At 38.8% G+C, this 24,576-nt stretch overlaps 1 protein-coding gene across 50 annotated transcripts in view; it reads right to left on the reverse strand.

Annotated features, from left to right (window-relative positions):
• RBFOX1 (RNA binding fox-1 homolog 1) overlaps window positions 1–24,576 on the reverse strand; it is a 1,973,933-nt gene that overhangs the window by 100,385 nt on the left and 1,848,972 nt on the right. For all 50 annotated transcript variants that reach the window (XM_070231066.1, XM_070231091.1, XM_070231079.1 and 47 more), the window contains 4 exons: window positions 21,745–21,798; window positions 14,534–14,626; window positions 12,769–12,829; window positions 3,523–3,576 (listed from right to left, as the gene is read on the reverse strand). In XM_070231066.1, coding sequence (XP_070087167.1) covers window positions 3,523–3,576; window positions 12,769–12,829; window positions 14,534–14,626; window positions 21,745–21,798 — 262 coding nt within the window. The remainder of the gene's footprint in view (window positions 1–3,522; window positions 3,577–12,768; window positions 12,830–14,533; window positions 14,627–21,744; window positions 21,799–24,576) is intronic.

The following is a 24,576-nucleotide window of genomic DNA, read 5'->3' on the forward strand; positions in this document are numbered from 1 at the left end:
GGGCGTCAAGAGGTTACATACGAAAATCAATAACCTGCCATTTTATAATTAAAAGAGAAAATAAATGTTAGGGAAAAGTCCACTAAATTAGGAAAATTACCTTTAGGAGAGATTGAAAATATTGATTTTAATTTACAAAATATGTGAACTTTTCATGCCCCATTCTGGGAGACAATTGGAGGCCGGGTTGCTCATTCTGCATAAGCTTCAGAAAATCAATAATTATACTATGGGAATATTATGATATTTGTCATTAACACAAAATCTTATATACAGAAATGACAAGTAAGTCTGGCTTTCTATCTCAGGCAGATACAGGGCTGGCTTGCTAAATATCCAAAGCAAATCAATGACAAGGTCTTCATTTCAGCTTTGAGGCACATTTGAAATTGCAAGATAAATCCAGACTATATTTTATAGTTGGGGAAATTTAAAATGCCCCCTAAATTCTTAGTCATGGATATTTAAAGGGATGACATTAATAATTATACCTGGATATGGGAATGAATGCGTTCAACGTCTACATTTTGGATATATGCATTGCAAAAATACAGGTGCCTGAAACTGTCAATTTAAGCTAGCTGGATTCCCAGCATTTGTAGGTCTTCAAATATTTCAAAGGAATTATTCTGGAGCATTGAATTTGCAGTGATATTTCCCCACATTTCTGAATATCATAAACTCTGTCTACCTACATACACACCTATGAAGGCAAAAAGAGCAAAGCTTCTGATTATTAAGGATAGCCTAGATTTGGTAACACAATACACAAATATTCAGATTTCTCAAGGAACACTGCCTTATCCACGCCCCATTATTTTTAGATTTCAGTCTATTGGAGCAGCTCATAGAAATCATTATTTGGTTGTCCAGACTCCTTAAAGCTTCCCCTCACACAACCACCACTTCATACATCTGAATATGGTGGTGGTGGTGGTGGCTGGAATAACCTAGAATGATTATCTTCTCTTCCTTTATTCGACTGGTTTGGACATAGAGCAGAAGCATGATCTAATATTATAGGGGTAGTCAATAAGAATTACGACTTTTAAGATTCATGAAAAATAAAGCAGTATAACCTGGTTGAGGATGCATACCAGGTTCTGGATTTCAAATTCTAGCCAGCTTCTTCCCAGCTGTGAAATCTTAGTCCTGTGATGCAAACTCTTTGAACCTTTGTTTTCTCATTTGGAAAACTGCCATGAGGGTTTAGCTATATTAATTTAGGTAAAGCACGTAGAACAGTGCCTAACCATAGGCAGTACTCAGTTAATATGAACCCTTCTTACGACTTATTCTTTCCCTTCTGGTCCAATCGTCTAACTTCCGCCACTGGGCTCAGGGCTAATTTGACTGGCTGCTATAATGTTCTCAAAGTTATGCAGATTGATTTATTCTAGTATGTAAAAGTCAGAATGAATTCTTTCTTCAGTCCTGACGTCCTCTTAAACACCCACAGATATGCATATAGGTTTGAAATCACATGTAAAGGAGATATTTGGTGTTTTCTCGGTTGCTTGAGCCAAAGATGACCAGCAACCACCTTGCATGGGACCAGAAACATGCACTTTTCTCTCCATCACAATTCACACATTGATACCCTCCATCCTCATTGGATAGCTCCTTGCTTCTTGCTCTTGATACTGTTATTTTGGGGAAAAAACATGCACACATGTGTGTGCACACACGCCTACGGGGAACCTGCCACCTCTTCGTTCCACCCACTTGATTTCACCAGGCAGCGCCTACAGATGCACGGAAGCTGCTGTCCAACTTTCTCTATGCCCTTTTCAGGTTTTTCACGTCTTTGAAGGTTTGGGCAAGGATGCACCCCAGCAATATCTGTGCTCCCTGAACAGAATGCCTTACCCCTGATCCCAGAAATTAACTTCCCCTAAATGGACATGCTGTGAAAGAAAACACTGGTCCCCTTATGAATTAAGAAAAGAATCTCTTAGTCTAGTGGTGGACTCAGAATTCAACAGAATCAGCTCTTGGTTACTTTTCCCTTTATGTCCAAGAGGTGGAACCTTAACTTATTTATTTTTATTTGCCCAACGTTTATATGGTGCTGGCTATGTACCAAACACTCCTCCTATATTAACCCATTTAATTCTAATAAACACCCGTGAGTTTGTTACTACTATCATCTCCCGTTTAACAGATGAAGACACTAAGGCACAGAGAGGTTAAGTAACTTGCCTAGAGTCACACAGCTGGCAAGGAGGGAAGCCAGGATTCGAACCTGGGCTGTCGGAGTGCAGTGTCCACATTCTCACTCCACTATGCGTCCTCTCAGGGGGTGGGTTTCACTGTATAGTCATAGAAAGTCTTATATCTAAGTTTCTTTCCCCTCATGAGAATGAACACAGCTCCGTCACAGTCATAAGTCCCTAGACGTAATCCAGGCTTGTGGCAAAGTTCATGCAGCAGGAGACTGCACATACTAACTACCTAAAATCAGAACTCAGCTACCATATTGGGCCTTCCTAAATTTACTAATTGTTTTTTTTAGTCAAGTTGGTTACTGTGCTGTAGTAGCTGTGTAAGCTTCCTATGTCCCTTTGTCATCTCCTAAAATTGATGCTTAGTTCCAGGAAAATAACAGAAGGAAGACAGAAGGGACAAAATGAGGTGTGTGATTTACCATCAAGAGATCACGAAATGAGTGGATCTAGACCAATTGGTCACGTACTTCTCCTTATTAGAAAGCTAGGGCCACATCAAAGAAAGTCTTTCTTTCAATATCCATGTGACAAATCTACTAAGGTTCTCGGGTGAGTCATGCAGCCTTGTTAACGCACAAGGAGACAACAGGCAGAAGCGACAGGCCAAGCCAAGCAAAAATCTCAGCCACTGTTGCTTCTGGGTTACTCTCTTTCCAAAATTGATGACTATGTTTTCTAGGAGAGTGGATTTCCCAACTGGGTGGTGAGTTGGTGGGTAGCAGGGAAAGGATGAGGAAAGAGACACATTCTTGAAGGCAAAGCAGAGAGAAATGGAATTGCTAAGGGAAACTGATTAATGGAGAAAGAAAGACAATTTAGTTTTTTCTAGTTTTCCAAATAATCCTTCTCTTGGCAATTTCAACTCACCGCCACATTATTGGAATAAGTGAGCTAACTCTCTGCTTTGCCAGGGTAAAAAAAAAAATGCAACCCCAAATGTAAATGTATGGCTAAAAAAGCACATCCAGGCATATTGAAACAAAATGGGCGTGAACAGCTCTACATTTCTTCAATATGCTCTTGAACAGTCTCCATGCTTTTTTGAGGCAAAATCATTGTGCAAGGTCACAAGGAGCAGTGGCTCCACACTTACTCCACAACGTAACTTACATGATTCCCCTTTATTTTTCAAAGGGTTTTAAACACTTTTGGTTTTGCCAAAAAAAAATCATTCATAACTTCTTGGGATAAGGATTTACTTGGTTCAGATTATTTTATGAAACCTGTTCTTTATTGGCAGGCAAAGCACATTTAGAGAAGACCAAAAGGAGTCATGCAAAGAAAAACTCTTTACCTGCATAGAATTCAGGACTGTAGACTGCACCCACAACTGGATTCAATTTCCAGCCTTAAAACAAATAGACAAAAATGTCATTATCATAATTGATGGAACAACCTATTGCAAATTAACTACAAATCAAATGGATTGGTGTTTTTTTAATTTTAAAATTTAGAGGATATATACTTTGGGTATGCATAAAAATTATTTGGAAACTACACATAGGAAAATAGACTCATGCTCTCCTTTGCTATTTTACCAATACAAATTAATGATATGGAAATTACTGACCAGCTCTAGGTGAACCTTTTGAAAACGATGTGGTAATTAATTTTTTACCATATCAATATTTTCTAGAGTCCCTATAATAATTTCAACTTTTTGTCTTCTTTCATGTATCACTGCTAGATAATCTATCACATGTCCCTTGGCATTAAGTTCACAAAAATTTGAAAGCTTGCATAAGCAGAATTCTTCGCAGCAACATATTTCGATAATTGTCATTCCTAATTATGACGCAGAGACTCTATAGAATTCTGAAGTGCTTCTTAAATCCCAAAGTAAATGACATTTATCCACTAGAGATTAAGTGTGGAATACATTGCAGTGCATTCAGGAACCATAAAAATTCTTAATCAATGCACAATATCTAAGGTAACTTTCAAATAACCTGTATATAAAATTAACAGAATCTTGTAATTTTCCAAATGTTCTGGATGGAACATTTCCTATATAACGAATCCTGGCTCATGAGAAACTTTTACTCAAGAAAAGAGTATACAAGAATATTTGCAAATTGAGAAGCTAGCCACATTAGAGACTCATTGGCCTTATTTAGCGAACAATCTCTGAAGAATGATCACGTTTTAGGGTTTGGTGATCATTTCCTGCTCCTGCTGGTAAGTCTTTATGAAAACATCCATTACAGGATTCCTAAAAGACAGAGTAAGACGAGTGTGCTGCCTCTGGATGGACTTAAGAACTTTCTAGAACGTTCTAGAATGTCTTGTTTCTGAGAATTTTCAGGTCCAACTTGACTATACTAGGCAGATTACAGCCCCCGTGATGACCTTAGGTTAGGGTTTTTCATGGGGTTATCCTTGGATTACTTGGAAAGCTTATTGATGGAAACTCCTGGGCCCCATTTTAGACATACAGAAAAAGATGAAATTCTGAGACCCATTGTCCCAATGGTTTCTGAAACTTCATACTGACACCTTGCCCTCTTATATATTAACCACATCTTGTCTTATAGGAATTTCTATAGTGATATAAAAATAAAAGTTACCCCAGACGTTTCAAAATATATGTTTTATGAATGTGGAAAATGACTTCAATTTGACCAATTGAAATTCCACTGCTTCCTAAAAAAGAAAATACTCAATTCCTGAGGACATGGGAACTAATGTCCATTTTCAAGTCATTTGGAGCCTAAGAGAAAGAAGAGCAAACTAGTTGAAAATAAAGCTTCAGGGTTATCTGGACATCTTTAATGTTCCCTTTCTACTCCTTCACAGAAATCTAGAGTTTGTGAAAGAAATCTATAAGGACTCATATTAAATTAATAATTAAGTTATTAATTTATTATTCCTCCTCTTCTTCCCTCTGTTCCCCATCTTACACCCTGCTTATGCCCCTACCTTTTACTGGTGGTGGACGCAGCCAGTTTGGTACTACTCAAGTAAGGTTTTGTTTATTGTATTCATTTTCATTAGCACCCTTAAATAATTCTTTTTGCTCTCAGGGCTGAGACACACCATTCACTGAATGTGGACCCATTGATTAATTTTGATGTAACTCTTAAAGATCATAAGTTATGCCAATGGTCTTTCATTTTCTCAAAGAAACAGACTCCCAAGAGGTATCTAAGAATGTCTAAATCATTTATCTCTCATCTGTCTTTATCTTCCTTATTTACTTGGGCCAAGAAACATATCTATCTCTCTATCCATCTATCATCCATCTATCTGTCTATGTATCTATCCATCTATCTACCTATCTATCTATCTATCTGATCTATCTATCCATCTATCTTTATCACTTATCATCCATCTATCTATATTTCATCTATCTATCTCTATCATCTTGCTAGCTAGCCAGCTCGCTATCATCTCTCTCTCTTCCTCTCTATATCATTTATCATCTATTTATCTGTCAATTGATTGATCAGCTCTTGAAAAAGTTTATCTGATATTATTTAGGTCTCCATAGTCTTCCAGGGCAGGATACTTAGTGCCACTATCTATTATCTATCTATCTCTATCATCTATCTATTGATGTATCTATCTGTTATCTCTGTCTCTCTCTTTCCCTCTATCATCTATTTTCTATCAATAGACCCATTGATTGATCAGCTCTTGACAAAGTTGACCTGATGTTATGTTGGCCTCCAAAGTCTTCCAGGGCAGGCTACTTAATGCCACTATCTACCTATCTACCAGTTATCTACCAGTTTACTAAGTCTACTTATGGAAAACTTTCATTCAACACAAAAATAATAGAAATCAAGTGATACTCTCCCTGATCAGGAGATCTGTGTCATCTCATGTCTGCAAGTATTCATTGAGAGAGGTAATTGATAAGGTCTCTATAAGAGACCAACTGGGAATCTGTCAGCAGCAAAATGAAACAAGACTGCTCAGGTCATCATGGGAACATTAGGGGAAATTTTCCCCTTCTCCTCATCACTAGTGCTTTCTCCTAAACAAGACGGCTCTACTCCTACTGTAGGGAAAACAAAGGCCTTTCTGAACCCAAATTCTCATCTCCTTCCTCTCCTGAAGACTCTTCCTCACCATGTCTTCCTCTTCAGCAAATGGCATCTCCATCCACTTGGTTCCTCCAAACAAAATTCTTCATCAATAATTCCCTGATTCTTCCCTTACCCTCATATCCCATGTACCATCTATTAGAAAATCCTATTGTTTAGACTTTGAAAAGATGTTTCCACTCTCTCTACTTCTCTCCCTCTCCATTGCCACTGTCCCAGGCCAAGACACTTCTGTTTCTTTCCTGAACAAGTCTACAGCAACAATGTCCTAACTCTCACCATCTCCTCTTACTCCTTCTCCCTTCCATCCTCCCTTGCTTCATCCTTTCTATTCATAGTGGCCAAATCAATTTTTAAAAACTAAGTCACCTATCTCATTCTGCTACTCAGAATTCAACAGCTTCTTTCTTAACTTAGAAGAACACAAATTCTTTACCTTGGCCTAAAAGCTCACATGAGCTAACCTCTGTCCACTTATTTTGTACCACTGTTCCCTTCTCTTCAAACCACAATGACACAGGCCTTTTTAATCTTTATGAAACCACCCAAGATCATTCTAGATCATTCTAGATTGTACTCACTGCTGTTCCTTCTACTTGGAGAACTCTCCCCAGTTCTTGACAAAGTTGACCTGATGATATTTAGGTCTCCAATGTCTTACCAGCACAGGCTACTTAACACCACTCACCCTACTCTTTAGAGTTACTCCCTGATTCAACTCTTATTTTTCTTTTCTGCATAGCTGTGAACACTACCTGGGTTTATCTCTTTTTCTTTCTTTCTTTGTTCTTAATTTTTTTATAACCATACTCCTTCATTAAAATTAATGGTAAAGTCAGCAGGACTGCCGTCTGATGTAAATTTCCAGCATCTAAAACTGCATTTGGCAGATAGTTGGAGCTCCATAAATCTTTACTTAGTTTTGTTCTAAAGGAACTGAAGGAATAGAGAGCTTTTTCTAATGGACTCATTCCCCTTTGGCTAGGATTCTTTCTACTTCCACCCTCCAATGACCTGCTTCCTGATATACATCTAATAAAGGACCCTTTAAGAGATGACTGTCTTCAAGGGGAAGACGATGAGAATCCAGCCCTTGAAAATCACCTCCACTCAGACTTAGAGAACTCATGCAGGCTTATGTAAATATATGCAAATCACATGCAAATAGCCCCCTAGTCCCTGTGACTCCTTCTAGTACCTGGAAGAGACCCTTGGGATAAATAACTCTGCTGGAGACATGAGCCTGCACTGTCTGGAAGACAGACCAAATGATCCCAGTTTTAATTTCTCAGGCAGTCTGTGTATGTCCCCAGGCCTTGCAAATTCAGAGATTTTGATCAAGGACATTAAACTGAACAATGAGGCTTACGACAAAAGGAGAACAGCTGATAAAACCCACCACTCCTAACCTCCCAGGGCCCTCCATACAACAAGGCAATGGAGCAGAGACCAGACACATGGGGGTCTTGCTCCATATCAGACACATGAGCAGTTTAGAGAAACCCCTCTGTGGCTGGGCCTTGAGGGGCTGCATGCAAATCAGAGCTCTCCTCAAATTTAGCTTCTCAAAGGTCATCTGCCAGCCTTCTTTAGAAAAATGCTGGCCAAGATCCCCAGTGTTAACTATGGCTGTATTTGATGTTAAAAGGCAAGTTTAAATGTGCACACAAAAAATCTGCTCTCATCTTCTCTAGGGCTTTGCCGGGTTGGGTAGCAAAGAAGCACATTCAAGAAAGTACCCTTAAAGACACCACAGGGGTTCCCAAAACTGCACACCAATGCTTTCTAAAGGCATGTTCTAAAGATGCCCGAGACCTGATGGCTGAAATGGTGCAGGAGGCAATGCCCAAAATGAAAAGTGCACATTGTGCACAGATGTATTTTGTTTGGTTCACTCAGTAATTTTTTTCTTTTTTTTTTGCAACATGTATTCACTGCCAACATTTAGATTTCATCTAAAACACAGGATTTCTGTTTCTTTTGAAGCATTAGTAGAAATGGCAACTTTAGGTTAAGACTTCTCCATAGACCAATTTGCTGGGGGTGAACAGGGACCACCCCACTTAACTCCCCAGTTAGTCATAGACACCCCTGCTCCCTAACGTACACCTGGCTTGGAGGCCAAATGTCAGCCATCTTTGATTGTTGCCCTGGGCTGTTTTTTCTTCTAATAGAGAAATATTTTGCTTTTCTCAGTATGAAAATGAAAGACACTCTAAAAAGATGGTGAGTTTTTCAGACCCTCTCTCTTTGCTTATTTATTTTTACCTGCCCTGTTGGCATTTGAATATTTGATCCTTAAACTAGTAGGTCCATCGGGCAATTCAACTTACTATCTACAGCCTAAAAAGGAACACAACGACTGCTTATTATTGAGATTAGTATGTAATTAATTTTTTAGGGCACTTTGTACCCCTGGGATTCTGTTGTGTACTTTATCTCCAGTAATGATTACCAATAGCCTATGGAATAGGTCCCATTATATCTACAGTTCCTACGTGAGAAAACTGATGTGTAGAGAGTTTCTAAAACTTGTCTGCAGTTCAACAGCCAGTGTACGGCAGAGCTGATACAAAGTTCACCTCTCCATATAGTCTTGTATCTTTTTGTGCAGTTTTCATCCTTCCTACGATCTCTAAGAGAAGAAAAGATCTTTACCCAACACTCATGCTTCTCCAACCTCCAGGGAATCCTTGAGAATCAGGTCCTCAACTTGTTTTGCAGAGCAAACATTTCATCTCCAATGAGCACAGTAAAGCCCAACTCCTCTCTGAGGGTTGGCGTCCTCAGGAAAAATCAGGAATACAGAAGAAGCCCAATTCCCTCTTTCTAGAGTGTTCTGAAGGGTAGAGTTCCAGATCCCTATACGTCATTCTACAGTCTTCTCTTACAGCCAAATCCAAATGTCCTGGGAAATGGAATCTGCATCTTCCATGATGTTATTAACTATGGCCCTCTATTGCAGAGCCTCCTAGCCATGTGCCTCATTGCATTTAGGGGCCAATCTTACTCATTACTAGAAACTTTGCAGCTGCTTAAACTTTGGTTGGAAACACAATTGAAGGAACGCATGAAGGTGATGCTGGCATTGATAGCTACATTTCACCATTGCAGGACGACCTCAAAATTTGATGACTCTAGTAATGTATGATTTTGCTGAAGCGTAAGTTCGATGGTCTGTGAGAGTGAATTAGGTAGCTACTGAACGAATCTCCCTGATCACTTAATTTTCTTTGTTCAATATGACTTCACTGATCCTCTTTTGTTTTCCCGCAGCTTTATTGAGCTATAGTGGACAACTGAAATTTGTATATATTTAAGGTATTCAACCCGCTGATTTGATATACCTATACTTTGTAAAATACTTGCCACAATCAAGCTAATTAACGTATCCATCATCTCACATAGATACCACTTTCTTTTTCTGTGGTGATAATATTCCCTTTTAATAGAGTCACTCTTGTTAAGGCTCTGAGAGGGCCCCCTATATTTTCAGTTATGTTATATTGCAATTTATGGGAAAATTTATTTGTAGTGATGATACGCATGAATTAAAGATTGGAAAAGCTTCGAGAACTGCTTTTCTTTGAATACCAAAAGTCTCTGTGATGTCTTCTGTAGAAGCCAACTGTCTTTACGTCATTAGGATTTGCATTTGATCTTCCAGTCAGTTCCACTGTGACTGTCCATCTACCCTTGGGTACCATGCTTGGCCCATGAGACAGGATAAGCCTCTGAGTGTCTCTTTTTCCAGGTGCATGGATGAGAGACCCACATGGCTTATTCCTGAAAAGGAAGAAAACATGGCTACCTGGAATGGGATGTGGGGTGTTTATGCCAACATCTGGCAGGAATTTGGGGCTGCATAATTAATAATCTTTTTGTCACGTAACTGATTGTCATTGGAGTATAGTTCTGGAAGATGATGGGGCGGAAGTGATGCATTCATACAAGATCTTGTTACTCCATAATAAAAGGAAAAGAATTCACCAATTACTTCATGCCATCTAGCCTCAGCTTTTGCATCTTAAAATAAGGATAACTATATTATCTTTATAGGACTTCACGTGGGCCCATTGCATTTATAAAATACTTAACATAATGCCATACAGTCAGTGTTCCAGAAATGTTGGCTATTAATGAATGGGCTTTGAATTGTGTCCAAAAATCCCACAGGTTCAGTTTTCAGCCTCTGGGTATGACATTGATCAATAACTCTTTCTTTAAAATAAATATGCATACATATGGCTTAAGGAACAATATTTGACTTCCCTTGCTTCATTTTTCTCATGTAAACAGCACACACAAGCACCTATGCATATGCATGAGAACATGCGTGTGCACACACACACACGATGGCTACTTCATAATTAAAGAAAATGCCCAATAGTCTGATTGATGTCATCATGTATTAACTCTGGCAAGTTGCAGAGCTAACATTTTTACTCAGGTAGAAAGATTCTTGGCACATAATTCAGAGGTTTGCTTCATTTCAGCACTGGGCATTCAAAGTCTGTTGTGGAAATTTTCTATACCATTTAAGGAGATGTCTTGGGTTGCTGGAGCTGGGAAAATGGATCAGCAGAATAAATAATTCTTCTGGTCTTTCAACTTAGAGCCCTATTATACTGAGGGTACATCTCTGCTTAACGGTGGCCCTTTTAAAAATAAGAACAAACCGACTTGGCCAAATTGGTAGCCATTGGCGCAAGAAAGAAGAAAAACATAAATAGAACTACCAAATGCTAATACTATCTTTTACAACAGTAAAATAAACCTTGAATTTCAATCAGTGTGGAAAGTCAGAATCAACCTTAATGGAATATTACATAACCACTACAAAGAATGATTTTGGTCTATATGTACTAACATTGAAAGGACTCAATATTGATTTACAAAAGCCAATTGAAAATGGCATGTACACCACAATACCATTTTTATAAAAAGCACGTACACAGTACTGTGAATACTATAAATATATACTTACTATATTCATATATATGCATAAAAATACAAAATAAAAGTATAGGTAATAATCTGTAATAGTGGCATCTTCTGAGTTGGGAGGAAGGAACCAAGTTGGCAGTGGCGTTATTCAAAATGTATTTTGGCTTTTTCTTTAATGTTTCTTTTCTTTTTAAAATGACTATTTCCATGTTTCACACATAATTAAAATGTTAAAAATGGAAAATTCCATACATTTTCCCGTAGGATGGTAATAAAATTATATTATTTTTAAAAACCCATGAAACAAAGAAAAAATATCTTTCGTCTGACAATTCAACTCAACCATTAGCATTTTGGCATTCTGACTACAATAATTTAGTTGAAATCATACTCTACATGTAATTTTTTATTTTAGAATTTTTTATTCCTTACGGGCCCTTCATAGTGTTCATCCTGCTCATTTTAATGGGTATCATACACCACTAAGCATACATATTCTAACTTACTGCATGACTTTCTAATGTTTGATAGAATGACGTATGCAATTAGCATATCAGCAGGTTTCCCCCCATATATCTTAAGAGAGATTTATCCTGAGAGGGAATAAAGAATCCAAATGTTTGAACTTTTTTTTTTTTTTTTTTGAGGAAGATTAGCCCTGAGCTAACTACTGTCAGTCCTCCTGTTTTTGCTGAGGAAGCCTGGCCCTGAGCTAACTTTCATGCCCATCTTCCTCTACTTTATATGTGGGATGCCTAACACAGCATGGCTTGCCAAGCGGTGCCATGTCTGCACCTGGGATCCGAACGGGCAAACCCCAGGTCACTGACGTGGAACGTGTGAACTTAACCGCTGCGCCACCAGGCCAGCCCCCTGAACATTTTTAATGACTCATCATATATGTTGTGAATTCTTATTATGAGGAGTTTTGAGATGGGTTCTGGGTTAGTAAGTGCAGAAGTGCACTGTCCTGAATGGGTCTGCAGTGCACAGCAACATCCTCACGGGGCCCCAAAGGTCACCACCAGGCAACACAGAGAGGAGCGAATAACGTACTCATGCATTCTGCCGTCACCATGGAACTCATCGCGAGGCACCCTCCAAGCCACTTCAAAAGCCTAATAACTCCAGAGAAGACTCAAAGCCAGAAGCAAATTCTGCAGTTGCCTATCCAGAAATGATTAGTGATCGATGAGGAGGGGGTGATAAAAAAAAAACGCCCTCCCTTAACTTACTATAATAGCAACAAATTAAATTACCCAACCAATCCCCAAATAATGACGGTATCTCACCCCAAATGGGAGTTATTCCGGAGAGACTGGAAGAAGGGCACGCGCGCCTAACCGGAAAACTAAATTTGCCTTTGTTGTGAAAATTATCATATTGATTCAGGTGGTTCACCGTAGCAGGTCAGCAACAAGGACACAGGGGCCATGCTGAGGCGCACATGGCTTGTTGAAACAGATCCCCTTGTTAAGGTACTTATAGATTCAGAGTTATCAGCAGTAGAGACGGTTTCTTGTCAAAGGCCAATCTCTACTTACCGTTTGTATAAGGGTTGACAGTCTTTTTATTTGTCATTACACGTGCTGTGGCATTATTTACCTATGTACATAGAAAACGCAAATGAGCACAAGTTCCAGGGCCAGCTCACACTTCAATTAGTTGCATGCATTATGACTGTGATTACTTATTAAAGAAAAAACTAAAATGCATTTTAATTTATAAAAGGCAGTAGGTGCATAACAAAATCATACATTTTATAATTACATTTACTTCATAACCATTTTAACTTACAAATCATTTCAATAAAGCAATGTCATATCATTTAAAAGTTTAATAAGGAGACAGTAAAAGCAAATTAAAAGGAACTGCATAATTGAAGATTTAAATGCATGCGTGTACTCCATGGTAACACAGAAACAAGAAATATTTTTTAAACATAAAATAAAGTTCATATGAAGGAACATGCAGTGGAGTAGAAGAGGGGAGAGACAAGGTACAAGAGCACATAAATGTCAAAAAAAGGGACAAACAAGTTTTAGCCGTGTGCAACACTGTAGGAGGGAAGAACCATCCGGGAAGCAACATCTAGCATTCAACACTTGGAACAAGAGCCTTTTACATCGCAAGAATTAACGAAATCATTCAAGCTTTAAAGTCACAGCTAACAAAAGGATAAAAGAGAGGGTGCATTGTTTAACACAATATGGAGTTAACGATCTGAGTAAGATGTGCACCGGTCATGTCTCAATCCAGTCAGAGCCTCCCAGGCTAGCTTAGAACGTACACTCAATTACAGGCGTACCAATATCCAAAAAAATAGAGCATCAAGAAAACTTAATACAACAAGTCAAAAAAATTCACGTGGTATATATATATGTATATAGATATATCAGCACTAAATACGTGAAACGGCAGATGGACTTCACCACTTACCATTCACCGCCATCGCCAGCATGGGTTTGTATACAGTTACCATGGTTACTGAGAGTTTGGTGAGGGGCCTAAGCGTTATCGTCGAGGGGGGAAAATGAAAGGCAAAATATGCAACATCTTACTCCAAAGACTAAAGCATTTTTAACTGGTAATTTTTTTTTTTTTCAAGTTTTAACAAATATGACCCTGTGGCCACGTTGAGGGAGATCCAGTGGTAGAAAGAGTAGATTCTGAGTATTGGAATTTTAGCATTTTTTCAATGCAGGGGGGCCAGATATGGAACAGGAAATCCTTTTTGGTCGTTCACTTTACTACCAAAAGAATACAAAGATTCAAACTGGCTTCTTTAAAAAAAAAAAAAAAATGAAAGGTTTAATGACAAAGACCTCTCATTTTTTTTTTAAACAATCATTCTTTCGAACGCTATTTCTTTGACAATTTGGCTTAATTTGCACACCACTGTGGATCCCTCGTCAACCCTGCAGTGGAAAGAAAAAGAAAAGAAAAGAAGAAACTGCTCTGTATTTTATTTCGTTTGGCCACACTCTCTCCACTGTTTGGAACCTATCGCACCCATTGACTATAAAACACAGAAAAAAAAAAAAAAAAAAAAAACTTTCAGATTAACCTTTCTTTTGTCTCACTTTTGCCATCCACCTTTCAGCAGTCATAAGAGTAACATAATAAAGTAAAATTAAAGAAAAAAAAGTAAGGCCAGTTTTCCTTTTTATATATAAATATATATATATATATAAACAATGAGAAGGGGGAGGGTCACATACAAGACAGAATGATGCATCTGAAACGACGAATGAGCGTGAAGCAGACATTTATAAAAAAGATGTAAAGGAAAATATTTTGGACATGCACCTCGATTTTACGGCCCTCTACCACGGTGCCGTGTAATTTCTCCCTCGCCCTGTCCGCATCGGCACTATTTTCGAAAGTTACGAAACCAAATCCCTGCATGCAGGAGGGAGAAGGGAAAACAACATGCAGATTATTATTTCAGTCAACGACCACTGTGTAACGTTCTCTTGCTTTAATTTCTATGTCTTGTCCTGGCTTCAGTTCTGTAACATGCAAATTAGAGAAATTATAAGAATACTAAGATGTGCAATAAGTAAGCGACAAATGTGAACAAGATTTTTTTTTTCTGTCACCCGTTAGCTGTAACCCCTGAAGAATTCAAAGAATGATACCCAAAATACCTTTCTAAATGTCACTACAGAAGAAAATAAATCTAACGGAAAGAAAATGAGATCAAAATAAATTTACAGTGTCTTCACAGAGAAGAAAATGAAATAACGAGGAAAAAATAAGGGAACCACTTTCTTGACATGCAAATTAAGAATAAAAGAAAATAAAACATGTGCACGAAATTCAACAATGAATGCCAAAATCTTCTAACATCGCCTAAAGAGTCATGCCGTGTGGTTTTAAGAACATCTCTTTTTCATGCAATTTTAGGGTTATTTGAAGTTGTCAATTCTACAGCCTTTACTCCCCAAAAATAAAAATTAGAAGCCTAAAAAAAGGAAAGACCTTTTTTTATAATAAATCTTAACCTCTTTGATCTAATAAACAAAATAATCACATGAAATGAATAGAACTAAACATCAATTGATTAATAATGCAAACAGTTCAAGTAACATTTTTTAATATTAATAACTTCCCCCTCCCCTCAAATAACGTACATGCTTCTGAATCTGTCAACTTTCCAGACTACTTTATCAACCGAAAATGGAAATGTGTATTGTAAAGTTCTAAGACAGAATGCTGGTATTCATTTGTCATATCAACAGGTCGAAAATAAAGACGGTTCGTTAATAGAATGTTATTTGTAATAACACTCTGAGCCATTCCTCTTTTATTGATAGATAACAAATAGGCCCTTGTCTTCACCATTGGCATATTTTAATATCTCAGCCACAAAAAACAACCCCACTAAACATTGTCAAAATCCATCTTTTTTCTTCACTGACACTGTTCCTAAGAAGAGTAACAGAAAATATGGCACATTATTTTTAAAACCCTTAAAAATATTTGTACATCTTGTTCAGAAATATACACCAACCTTTTGAAACAATTCCAGTGTAAATTTGCCCAGCTCATTCTGGTTTTCACAGTGCAAACTGGGTGAAATAACGCAAGGTATTGGGATCCCTATTTGCACCGGGTGGAAGTTCATAATGGTGGAGGTAAGCTTTACGCTTACTTGGGGCAGTATGATATTCTGCTAAACTAATAACATACACAGTTATTACAAATAACAGGTGGTCATAACCAACTAGTGTTAACCACCAATCCCTCACTAGGGCACTAATGTGATCTCTGAAGCTCAGGCTATTTGAGAGGTGTGCCCAATGATCTGCCTCAAAGAGAATCTTCCGTTAATCTGAGCTCATCCGTAGCAGGCACCAGCTATGGATGCATTCAAGCTAGAGTAGCTGATTATTTGACACGATTCTATAGAGAAAAAAAATAAATGTCTTTACTGTGTGGGTTAGGACAAATTACCTTTCATAATATTTCTCATAGCGAGGATCTGTGGTTAGGATAGGTCTAAATTATTTCATTAATATAAGATTATATGCTCCATGAGAAGGACCATGTTGGATATTCAACTATACCTCCTAGCTGAATGGTTTGGAAATAACAGCTCTTCGATGGGCAAAAGACAGAATTGGAGGAGGATCGCTCTATTTGATGGTTCTGATTCTTGGCCGATGGGTCCCACACTTAGATGTACATTGGGAGGAACTGAGGAGCATATTAAACATTTAGATTCCTGAGTCCTGCCACATATCCACCAGATCAGAATCCCTGAATGGAGCCGAGAAACCTGTTTGCCAAAAAAGTTCTCCGTATGGCCCAGCAATTGGCTTTCCACGGCCCCTTATATCACTAAGCACCATCAAAAGAAGGTTTTGGTTCACTGTGTGAAGGAGAATATGATATTGCTGATTTCTACAGAGCAACCTATGGAGCAGCATGAACTTTTTGAGGTGAGTATCTACCTAAGTTATTTGCATCTCAGGTGTAGGGTACAGCCAAAATCCCATAGTGAGATTCTCTTTTTCACCTCTAAGCCTAGCTCTCTAGCATCCACAGCAGCGTGAAACATTTGATAAATAATAAGAGAAACTAGGATGCTAGCTGTATCGGGATAGGTAGTTCTCTCACTAGGCAAAGAAAGAAAGTTCGTAGTCTGAGTCTCATCAATGGGGGGCTTGCTGGCATCACTGCTGTCTATAGGCACTAACAATCATTCTTACCACAGCACTGGGAAGAACGCAGCCAGGTGAAACTCAACATTCAACCCACCAGTCTAACCTCATCTCAAAGAATCAAGTCATCACCAATCTAATCTAAACCCAAGGCAAACTACATTGGCCTAAAATCTGTATTATGTATGACAAGGAGAGAAGAAAGTGGAAATAGAAACATATTTTGAATCCCAAGGAAAGTTCACAAACTACAAAGGAAGTACTCCACCCTATTAAGTTCTCACTTTGTTTTGAAGTAAAGATAATCTGTTGATTCTTTTTATTAGTATTCTTACTCCCATCATTTTTTGCTAAACTTCTCTCTTTTTTTGAGCCGCTGGATACTTCTCCTTTCAAGCTGCTGAGATGACTAGCTGAGATTTGATGAGTTGAGTTCATCGAGAGCTTGCTCCAGAAACAGTCCCCCAAATACCAAAGGGACTTTCCAACCCGTTCCACTGGACAATCTCACCTCTCACCGGGACGAGAAGTGATATGGCCTCCCTGGGTCTGAAGATCACCAGAATTCTCACCAGGGAGCTATGCCATAAACAGAGACCATAACCAGGCCATTTTCAGGTACCCTCTCTATCAAGCACAGGTGCTGGGCAACTTTGAAGGAGGTGCTGAGGCTGTTTGTTTTGACCTCTCTCAGGGTCAGAATTTTGTCTCAAGGAAACTGCAACTTGCAGTTCTTAAAACTATTCTGGATATTTTTATCTCAGCATTAAAAAGGGGACCAGAACATGCACATTCAGGGTTGGCCTGGAGAGCATAGGAACTGAGTGCAATGCTGGTGTGTAACCTCTTAAAGATCAAGAGTGCATGAGGAGCTACACGGAGGGGCCTCAGATGCTCTCTGAATGCTGGATAAGAACTCTGCTTTCCAGGTTTCTTGGAACAGAAGGGTAAAGCTGAGAGAAGGCACAATGTTGCTGGAGAAGGGAATCTGTGATGTGTGCCGCCCTATGACGAGAAGGCAAGATCAATAGACCAGATGATAGCAACCCCAAGACGGACCGTCAAACCAGCATGACTTGCTTATTTTAAAATCATCTTGTGAATCATAAATTCTGACCTTCTTGTATCCCAGTTATTTTTCTCTTTTGGTCTTACGGCATATTTGAAGGTGATATCTTCCTTTTTCATATTAACGCAAACACATTTTATGTCTTAAATAAAGGCTCTGACGCACTCAGGATGGAGGAGCGCACTGATTTTTCGTCTTCTATGAAAATCCAATCCCTTTAGTTTCTCGTGCAGAGAACTCTTATCTATTTATAAGAGGGGAGCTGTTAGAAGAGTCTGAAGGTTCCTTTTCCTGTGGGCCTAAGAGCTTCCCATCTCACTTCTTCCCAATGGCTTCTGCATACGCAACTCCCTCGCCCTGACAAAACATCTTCCCTCCTGCCCTTCCCTGGGAAATCCTGACTCATCTTCCACTCTCAGCTTAAATGCCCCTTCTTCCCAGAAGCCTTCCTACCTTCTGACAATATTGGTCTCCCTGCTTGGAATCTCAGCAGCTTCTCATTTGCCAGAGAGCATAGCACACTTTACTGCCGTTGTTTCTCTTAACGGTCTGTCACTCTTGCTACTCAGGAAAATCTACGAGGACAGGAAGCACTTCTGTCTCACTCATGAAGGGTTCACCAGTCCTGTACCTGGAATGTACCTGGTACTTATAGATATCTATTGAGTCAAAGATCAGACTGTATATTTCCTAGATATATTGAAAAGTAGCTATATCTGGCTGTATCCCCCAAAGGAAATGTTTCAGAGGTAAACAAAAGGATTTTAAATCTCCTAAAAGGAAAAATGAATTCTGGGATCTCTCACCCCAAAATGCTATCTAATTTTCACTTTCAAAGTCTGGCATATCTTTCTTTTGTTTGTTTTTTTTTTGCAGGGGAAGATTCGCCCTAAGCTAACATCTGTTGCCCATCTTCCTCCTTTTTTCTTCTACTCCCCTCCCCGCAAAGCCCCACTACATAGTTGGGTGAAGTTGCAAGTTCTTCTGGTTCTTCTTTGTGAGCCACTGCCTCAGCATGGCTTCTGACAGACGAGTGGTGTGGTTCCATACCTGGGAACCAACCTGGGCTGCTGAAGCAGAGTGTGCCAAACTTTAACCGCTAGGCCATCAAGGCTGGCTCCTGGCATATCTTTTTAAAATGTGGTTTCCCTGTATACTTGCTATCCATATATACATAAACTATTTATGTTATACATTATTCCCAGGGTAATATAGACACTGCTTGCGTATGTATAGGTGTATATGCACACACATGCATGCACACACCAAATACCTAGAGAACACACAGCCTTCCTCACTAAGCACTGAGTGACCTGTCTTGAGTATTGTCCCCAAAGAGAATGGCCAGAAGGTGAACTCCTAGCTCGTAAGGGTTCACCCATTTGCTGGCTGCTTCTCTAGCACCAAATGATGAAAATGTGGTCATAACAACGGTTCAGGTTTCTCAACCATTAAAATGGAAATGTTCCTTCAAATAAAACCCTTTCCCATAAAGGATAATGTCAAATATGAAAAATGTCCCTGTGTGAGCTGCTGCCCCCATTTAGCAGTTCCCAGCTGGACCGTCTTGATGACACTCCAGTCGTACCTAAGCCGTCAGCCCTAACACCTGCCAGACTAGTTCTTTTGGAGGAAGCAACCCACCGAGAGAGGCTATTTTTGATGTTTCCTAATCAAAAAAAAAAAAAAAGCATCTTTACAAAGTCAGTCTCCGGATGCAGCAAACTTAAATGGGCTTATTCCCGAAGCATCAGAGACAGGCTAATCACAGGAATGAATGAAGAGATCTTAAAAATAGCACTGCCATTGTACTTTCAAAATAGCAAATGATATTCTTCTAATGTCCCAAAACAGCTCTTGAAAGGAATTAAACAGCTTTCTCCAACTGGCAAAAGTTACAAAACAAAATATAAATTAAATAAATTTAAAAACAAAAAAAAAACGTTAAAAGCAGTAGTGCTACAGACTCGGGATGAGAAGAAAGTTGGCCAACATTCCAGGTCATCTCCTATAGTTTTGCCAAGAGTACATCAGGCCTGAGTGAAAAACATCAGGCTGGGTACATTTTTCTCTTAATGCCCTTCGCTTTGCAGGCAGAGAAATGGTCCCCGTAATGATTTTCATACAAGAAGCAGAAAGAGAGTTAACTTATTTTCCCTCAGCCTACAGTAGGTCAAACCACTGACATATTACAAGAATGACAGTAAAATATCTGAAATCATAAGAGAATGACAAGGTCCCTGAACGGGCAGAACTGGAGAGTAGAATGGGCTGATTTTCTTTTTTTTAAACTCATCTGGCATATCACAACAACATTTGGGCTGTGAAGAAGAGAATACTGGAATTTTCATCCTTCAATTCAACGAGCATCACTCTCTTCAGTTAATAGGAAATCTACTTAGGAGGGAGAGGCTGCGGATTGCCTAAGAAATAATAAATTCAAATATTTTCCTCATGGTTGTTATACCCAAGAAAGCTGGCATTTGCCACCTTAGATAAAACCACTTCTTTTTAGTAACTGTCCTGAATACTGACACATCCCAAATTGCCTGAGTCAGGAAAGGTGTGGGGCTAAAACCAGTATCTCTCTGTATCTAGTAAGCAATCTTTCTCAACCTGCACTTTCACAGTCTGGGCATGCAAGGAGAAAGAAGCTGAAAACTCCTGACAATCTAGGGCATGATGGAAACGGCCGAGTTTATTGAGAGTGTTCACTTTCTGGTTGCTGAGGTCAACGTCTGAGTCCGTTGACAGCATCATTCTCTGTTATCACTGAGTATCTGTTCATATGCTTAATGCACTGTTTTCCCCCAAGGGAGATTCTGATGGTGCTCTTGAGTTTTCTGTAGGTCCAGGTAGAAGGAGTTCACTTCAGTTCCCACAAAACACCAGTGCGCAAAGGGGTATTCTGCATTTAAATGCAGTGCTGGCATTTGTTGAAACCAGAAAGACGCAGTGTTTATAACTTTTAAAAATAGGCCTGCAAGGATTGTGAAAACACAGATTGCTGGGCCCCCATTTCAGAGTATCTGATTCAACAGGTCTGGGTTGGACCCTGAGAATCTGCATTTCTAATAAGTTCCCAGGTGATGCTGAAGCTGCTGGTCTGGGGACCACACTTAGATGCCTATTGATCCAGAGGATGTTTTGGAAGAGTTTATTTTTTGTGCTTAACGTATTTCCATTTTGAAGGTGCTGGAGCCTCTTCATACAATCCTCGATTTTTACTAACACTGTTAGCTCTAGGAAAATCTACTTTAAAATTGGTTTCCTAGAAAAAATCAATTCAAAGCAACGGCAAGTTGCAAAACGTGGATCGGTAAGCATCTTAATGAATAAAATTATATTCAAGAGGTTGGTGTATATGAAATTTTCTCCCCTACAACCCAGGAAAATAACTGCACTTTATTAATACAGAATAATCACATATTTACCTGCTCATGAGACTATCAACTCACTTTTTAATATAAAGAACATAATTATCACTGAAAAACAAAAATGTTGCAACAACATTATTTTTTTAAGCATGGGTAATTTTCCTCTGGAAACTTGATATATATAGATAGATACAAAACAGCAATTTTAAATTACCCCCTTATACATTCTAAACTGAACCCAATGTATTTCCCACCATTTTGGAAACTGGAGGTGGCCTCTCAGGGAATTCCCACTGGAGTGTATTTCCACAAGGTGCTGATTAAAACAGTGCAGTTGTTTCCCCTTATTCATAGTAAGCATTTTAAAATAAGCTAAACAATTCTGAAGTGAATTAAGTTGCTTACCTTTGAGCCTCGCTCATTAAAAATAATTTCAACATCTAAGATTTTACCAAATTGCTGCAAAGAAATAGAAATATTTTATAAGCAAGAAGAGAAATGGAGCAAATACAAGGCACATTGGTCATTGGTCATTGTTCTCCAAGAAAGGATTTTTTTTTTCTCTTTTAGTGACAAGGATATACATTTTATGTGGTTCTATCATTAAACATTGAACCAAAAGCAAATACAATCACACATATTATTTCCCTATTATCATATACCCCATCCAGTGAGTCATTATAGTAGAGGCCTAGGACAAAATATGTCATCCAGAGGTTAATTCTCTTTTCCTTTCATTATGTGCACATGATTGCTTTCCCAGGCACTGAGCAGCAAAATTAAAATTGGCTTGGGTATACACTGATTCTCCTAGGCTACACTGGTAGCCATCCCACTAGCCACTGAGAGAAACACCCTTGATGAATGGGATTTTCATAGTAAAATGCCCAACTGGAATATAATGTTGAGGATTCTGGCCCCTAGTCCCTCTAAAAGCTAGGAGTAGCCAGGCCGTATAAGACAATAAAGTATAACCAGATCAAAACAAGATCCACTACATGGGCACCCATCATAATCAAGATTCCAGGATAGCTGTGATTGGTCCTCAGGCTGAAATGGACTTCTCTCAAGATGATTCTCCATATTGTTAAACAAACAATTAAATTTTAGACAATTAGCACGAATAGGCTCTCTAAAAAGTAAGAGCAAATCTTAATATATTTAAGTCTAGACACAAAGTTTCAGATTACAAATAAATTGTGTGGCCAGATCAAATGTGGGAGCCCAGTTAAATTTAAATTTCAGATTTCTCAGGATAAGTATACCCCATGCAATATTTGGGACATACTTATACTTAAAATACTTGTTATCTAAAATTCAAATTCAACTATTATTTCTTGTATTTTTTTAAATTGCTAAATCTGGTAGTCCTAGTAAGAAACGCATTTCAGGCAATTCTCGATTCACACTTAAATAAAGGGAACATGGATCCTGAAAACAGAAGTACCTCATAATCCAAAACACTTTTCTATGAAGGCGGAATCCTTTCAGTTTTCTTAGATCACATGAAGTGGGCATTTTTTGGTGTGATCTGTTCTACCTAAGTGCAAGTGGAAGAAGGTGCCATAAGAGGATGTGACATAGCCCAGGGAAAAATAAGATAGAAATTTTATCCTGATGCAGAATGAGAGCAGATGCCCATTTTCATGTTAAAAAATAAACAGAACAATATAAAGTAATATTTCCATCTTGTTTTTCCTTGTCTTTGAGTTTTCCTATCGTTCCATTTGCTTTTAAAGGCTGGATTTGTATTGCATCCTTTATTACCCTAGGACATTCTGTATTCTGTCTCTCTCCCCTGGGTGGAAAGCATTAAGCAACCTCTGTGTAGCAGAAGACAGACTGATCAGGAGGGAGGGGTACAACAGAAAAGGAACAAATGATTAGAACACAGATAATTGGGGGCAGCTGGCCCGACCAATGTGCTTCGGTCACAGAATACAGGGGGACCCACAGAGTAGGTGTCAGGAGAGTTCCCAAAGATTCAAGAACAAATTTATTGAGAAGGTACAGAGGCTATCCTCTGGAACATACAAATAAATCTAATTTCCTTGGAAAGACAGAATATGCATACTCCAGTTGAATATAAATAGCTCAGTACCTTGAAATGAAAGTAGTTTTGACTATGAGAAAAAGAAACTCAAAGCTTATGTCATCCTGTGCCATGGAAATGTGCCCATTCCTCAGGGTATGTACCCAGCCAGGGGATTATGAACCGGAATTTCTTTTGTTTAGCAGAAGTGCTTGTCTACTTCAGAGAGAAGTAGAAGGATAGGAAGAAATCAAGAAGAGAAGGCTCAATGAGGAGAGGAGATGCAAGGAGTACATTGCAGGTACGTGCAATGGAAATACCAAGAAACATGCAGCTAACTCACCCTGCAATTGGTGGACATTCAAATTCCCTTTTGGTCAAAAGAATATTCCTCCATAGGGCATTCTCAGTGCCCTAGGTTTAGGCAGAGAAAACCATGACAAATATAAGAAGAAAACTTTCAGATTTGGGGAAATGAAGGGTTTGCCATTCAAAGGTGAACTGAATTTCATAGTAAAAAATCCTCCAGCTTTGTGAAGTCCTCACAAGCAGCAATTTCTATATAACCTCCTTAGAATATTCAGTTCACACAGATGCTATCATGTTTATTTCAGGCATAAGAGCTTGGAAACACAAATACTTATGGATGGAGAAGCTTGAAAAGAATGTCTTCCAAAACCATGAAGCAAATGTCATCTACAGAACATTCTCTAAGCAGTCAACACAAAAACATTTCCTTTAAAATAAGATCTGGTTGGGAAAGAACCAGTCAAAAAGTAATCTTAGCACGTGTCATTCCCCAAATGAAACACTGATACCAGATGCCCTGAAATGGACTCAATGTTTCCCTGTTTGGCAGTTGCCATTGGGTTGATGATTCTCAAAGCCAGTGCAATAAGCCATAAGAAGAATGCTGACGTAAGCCCCCTTTCTAAGACAGTTGTGTACTATATTTATAGTATCAACAGTTTAATTGGGAAGTTTGGTACTAATGATGTAAACACAGCTGGCACATTTTCAGTTTAAATAGACACGACTCATTCGCAGACATAACTACCATTTGTTTGCTCAACACCAGTGTTCAGCAGTGTTCAACATGGTCCACGCAAGGACCACGAATCCACGCAAGGTATGTCAACAGCTGGATCAAGAACAAAATCTGGAAGCTTATTGGCACGCACCAGGGCAAATATGTACCAGGCACT

The sequence above is a fragment of the Equus caballus genome, chromosome 13 (assembly GCF_041296265.1).
Source record: "Equus caballus isolate H_3958 breed thoroughbred chromosome 13, TB-T2T, whole genome shotgun sequence".
NCBI lineage: Eukaryota > Metazoa > Chordata > Mammalia > Perissodactyla > Equidae > Equus > Equus caballus.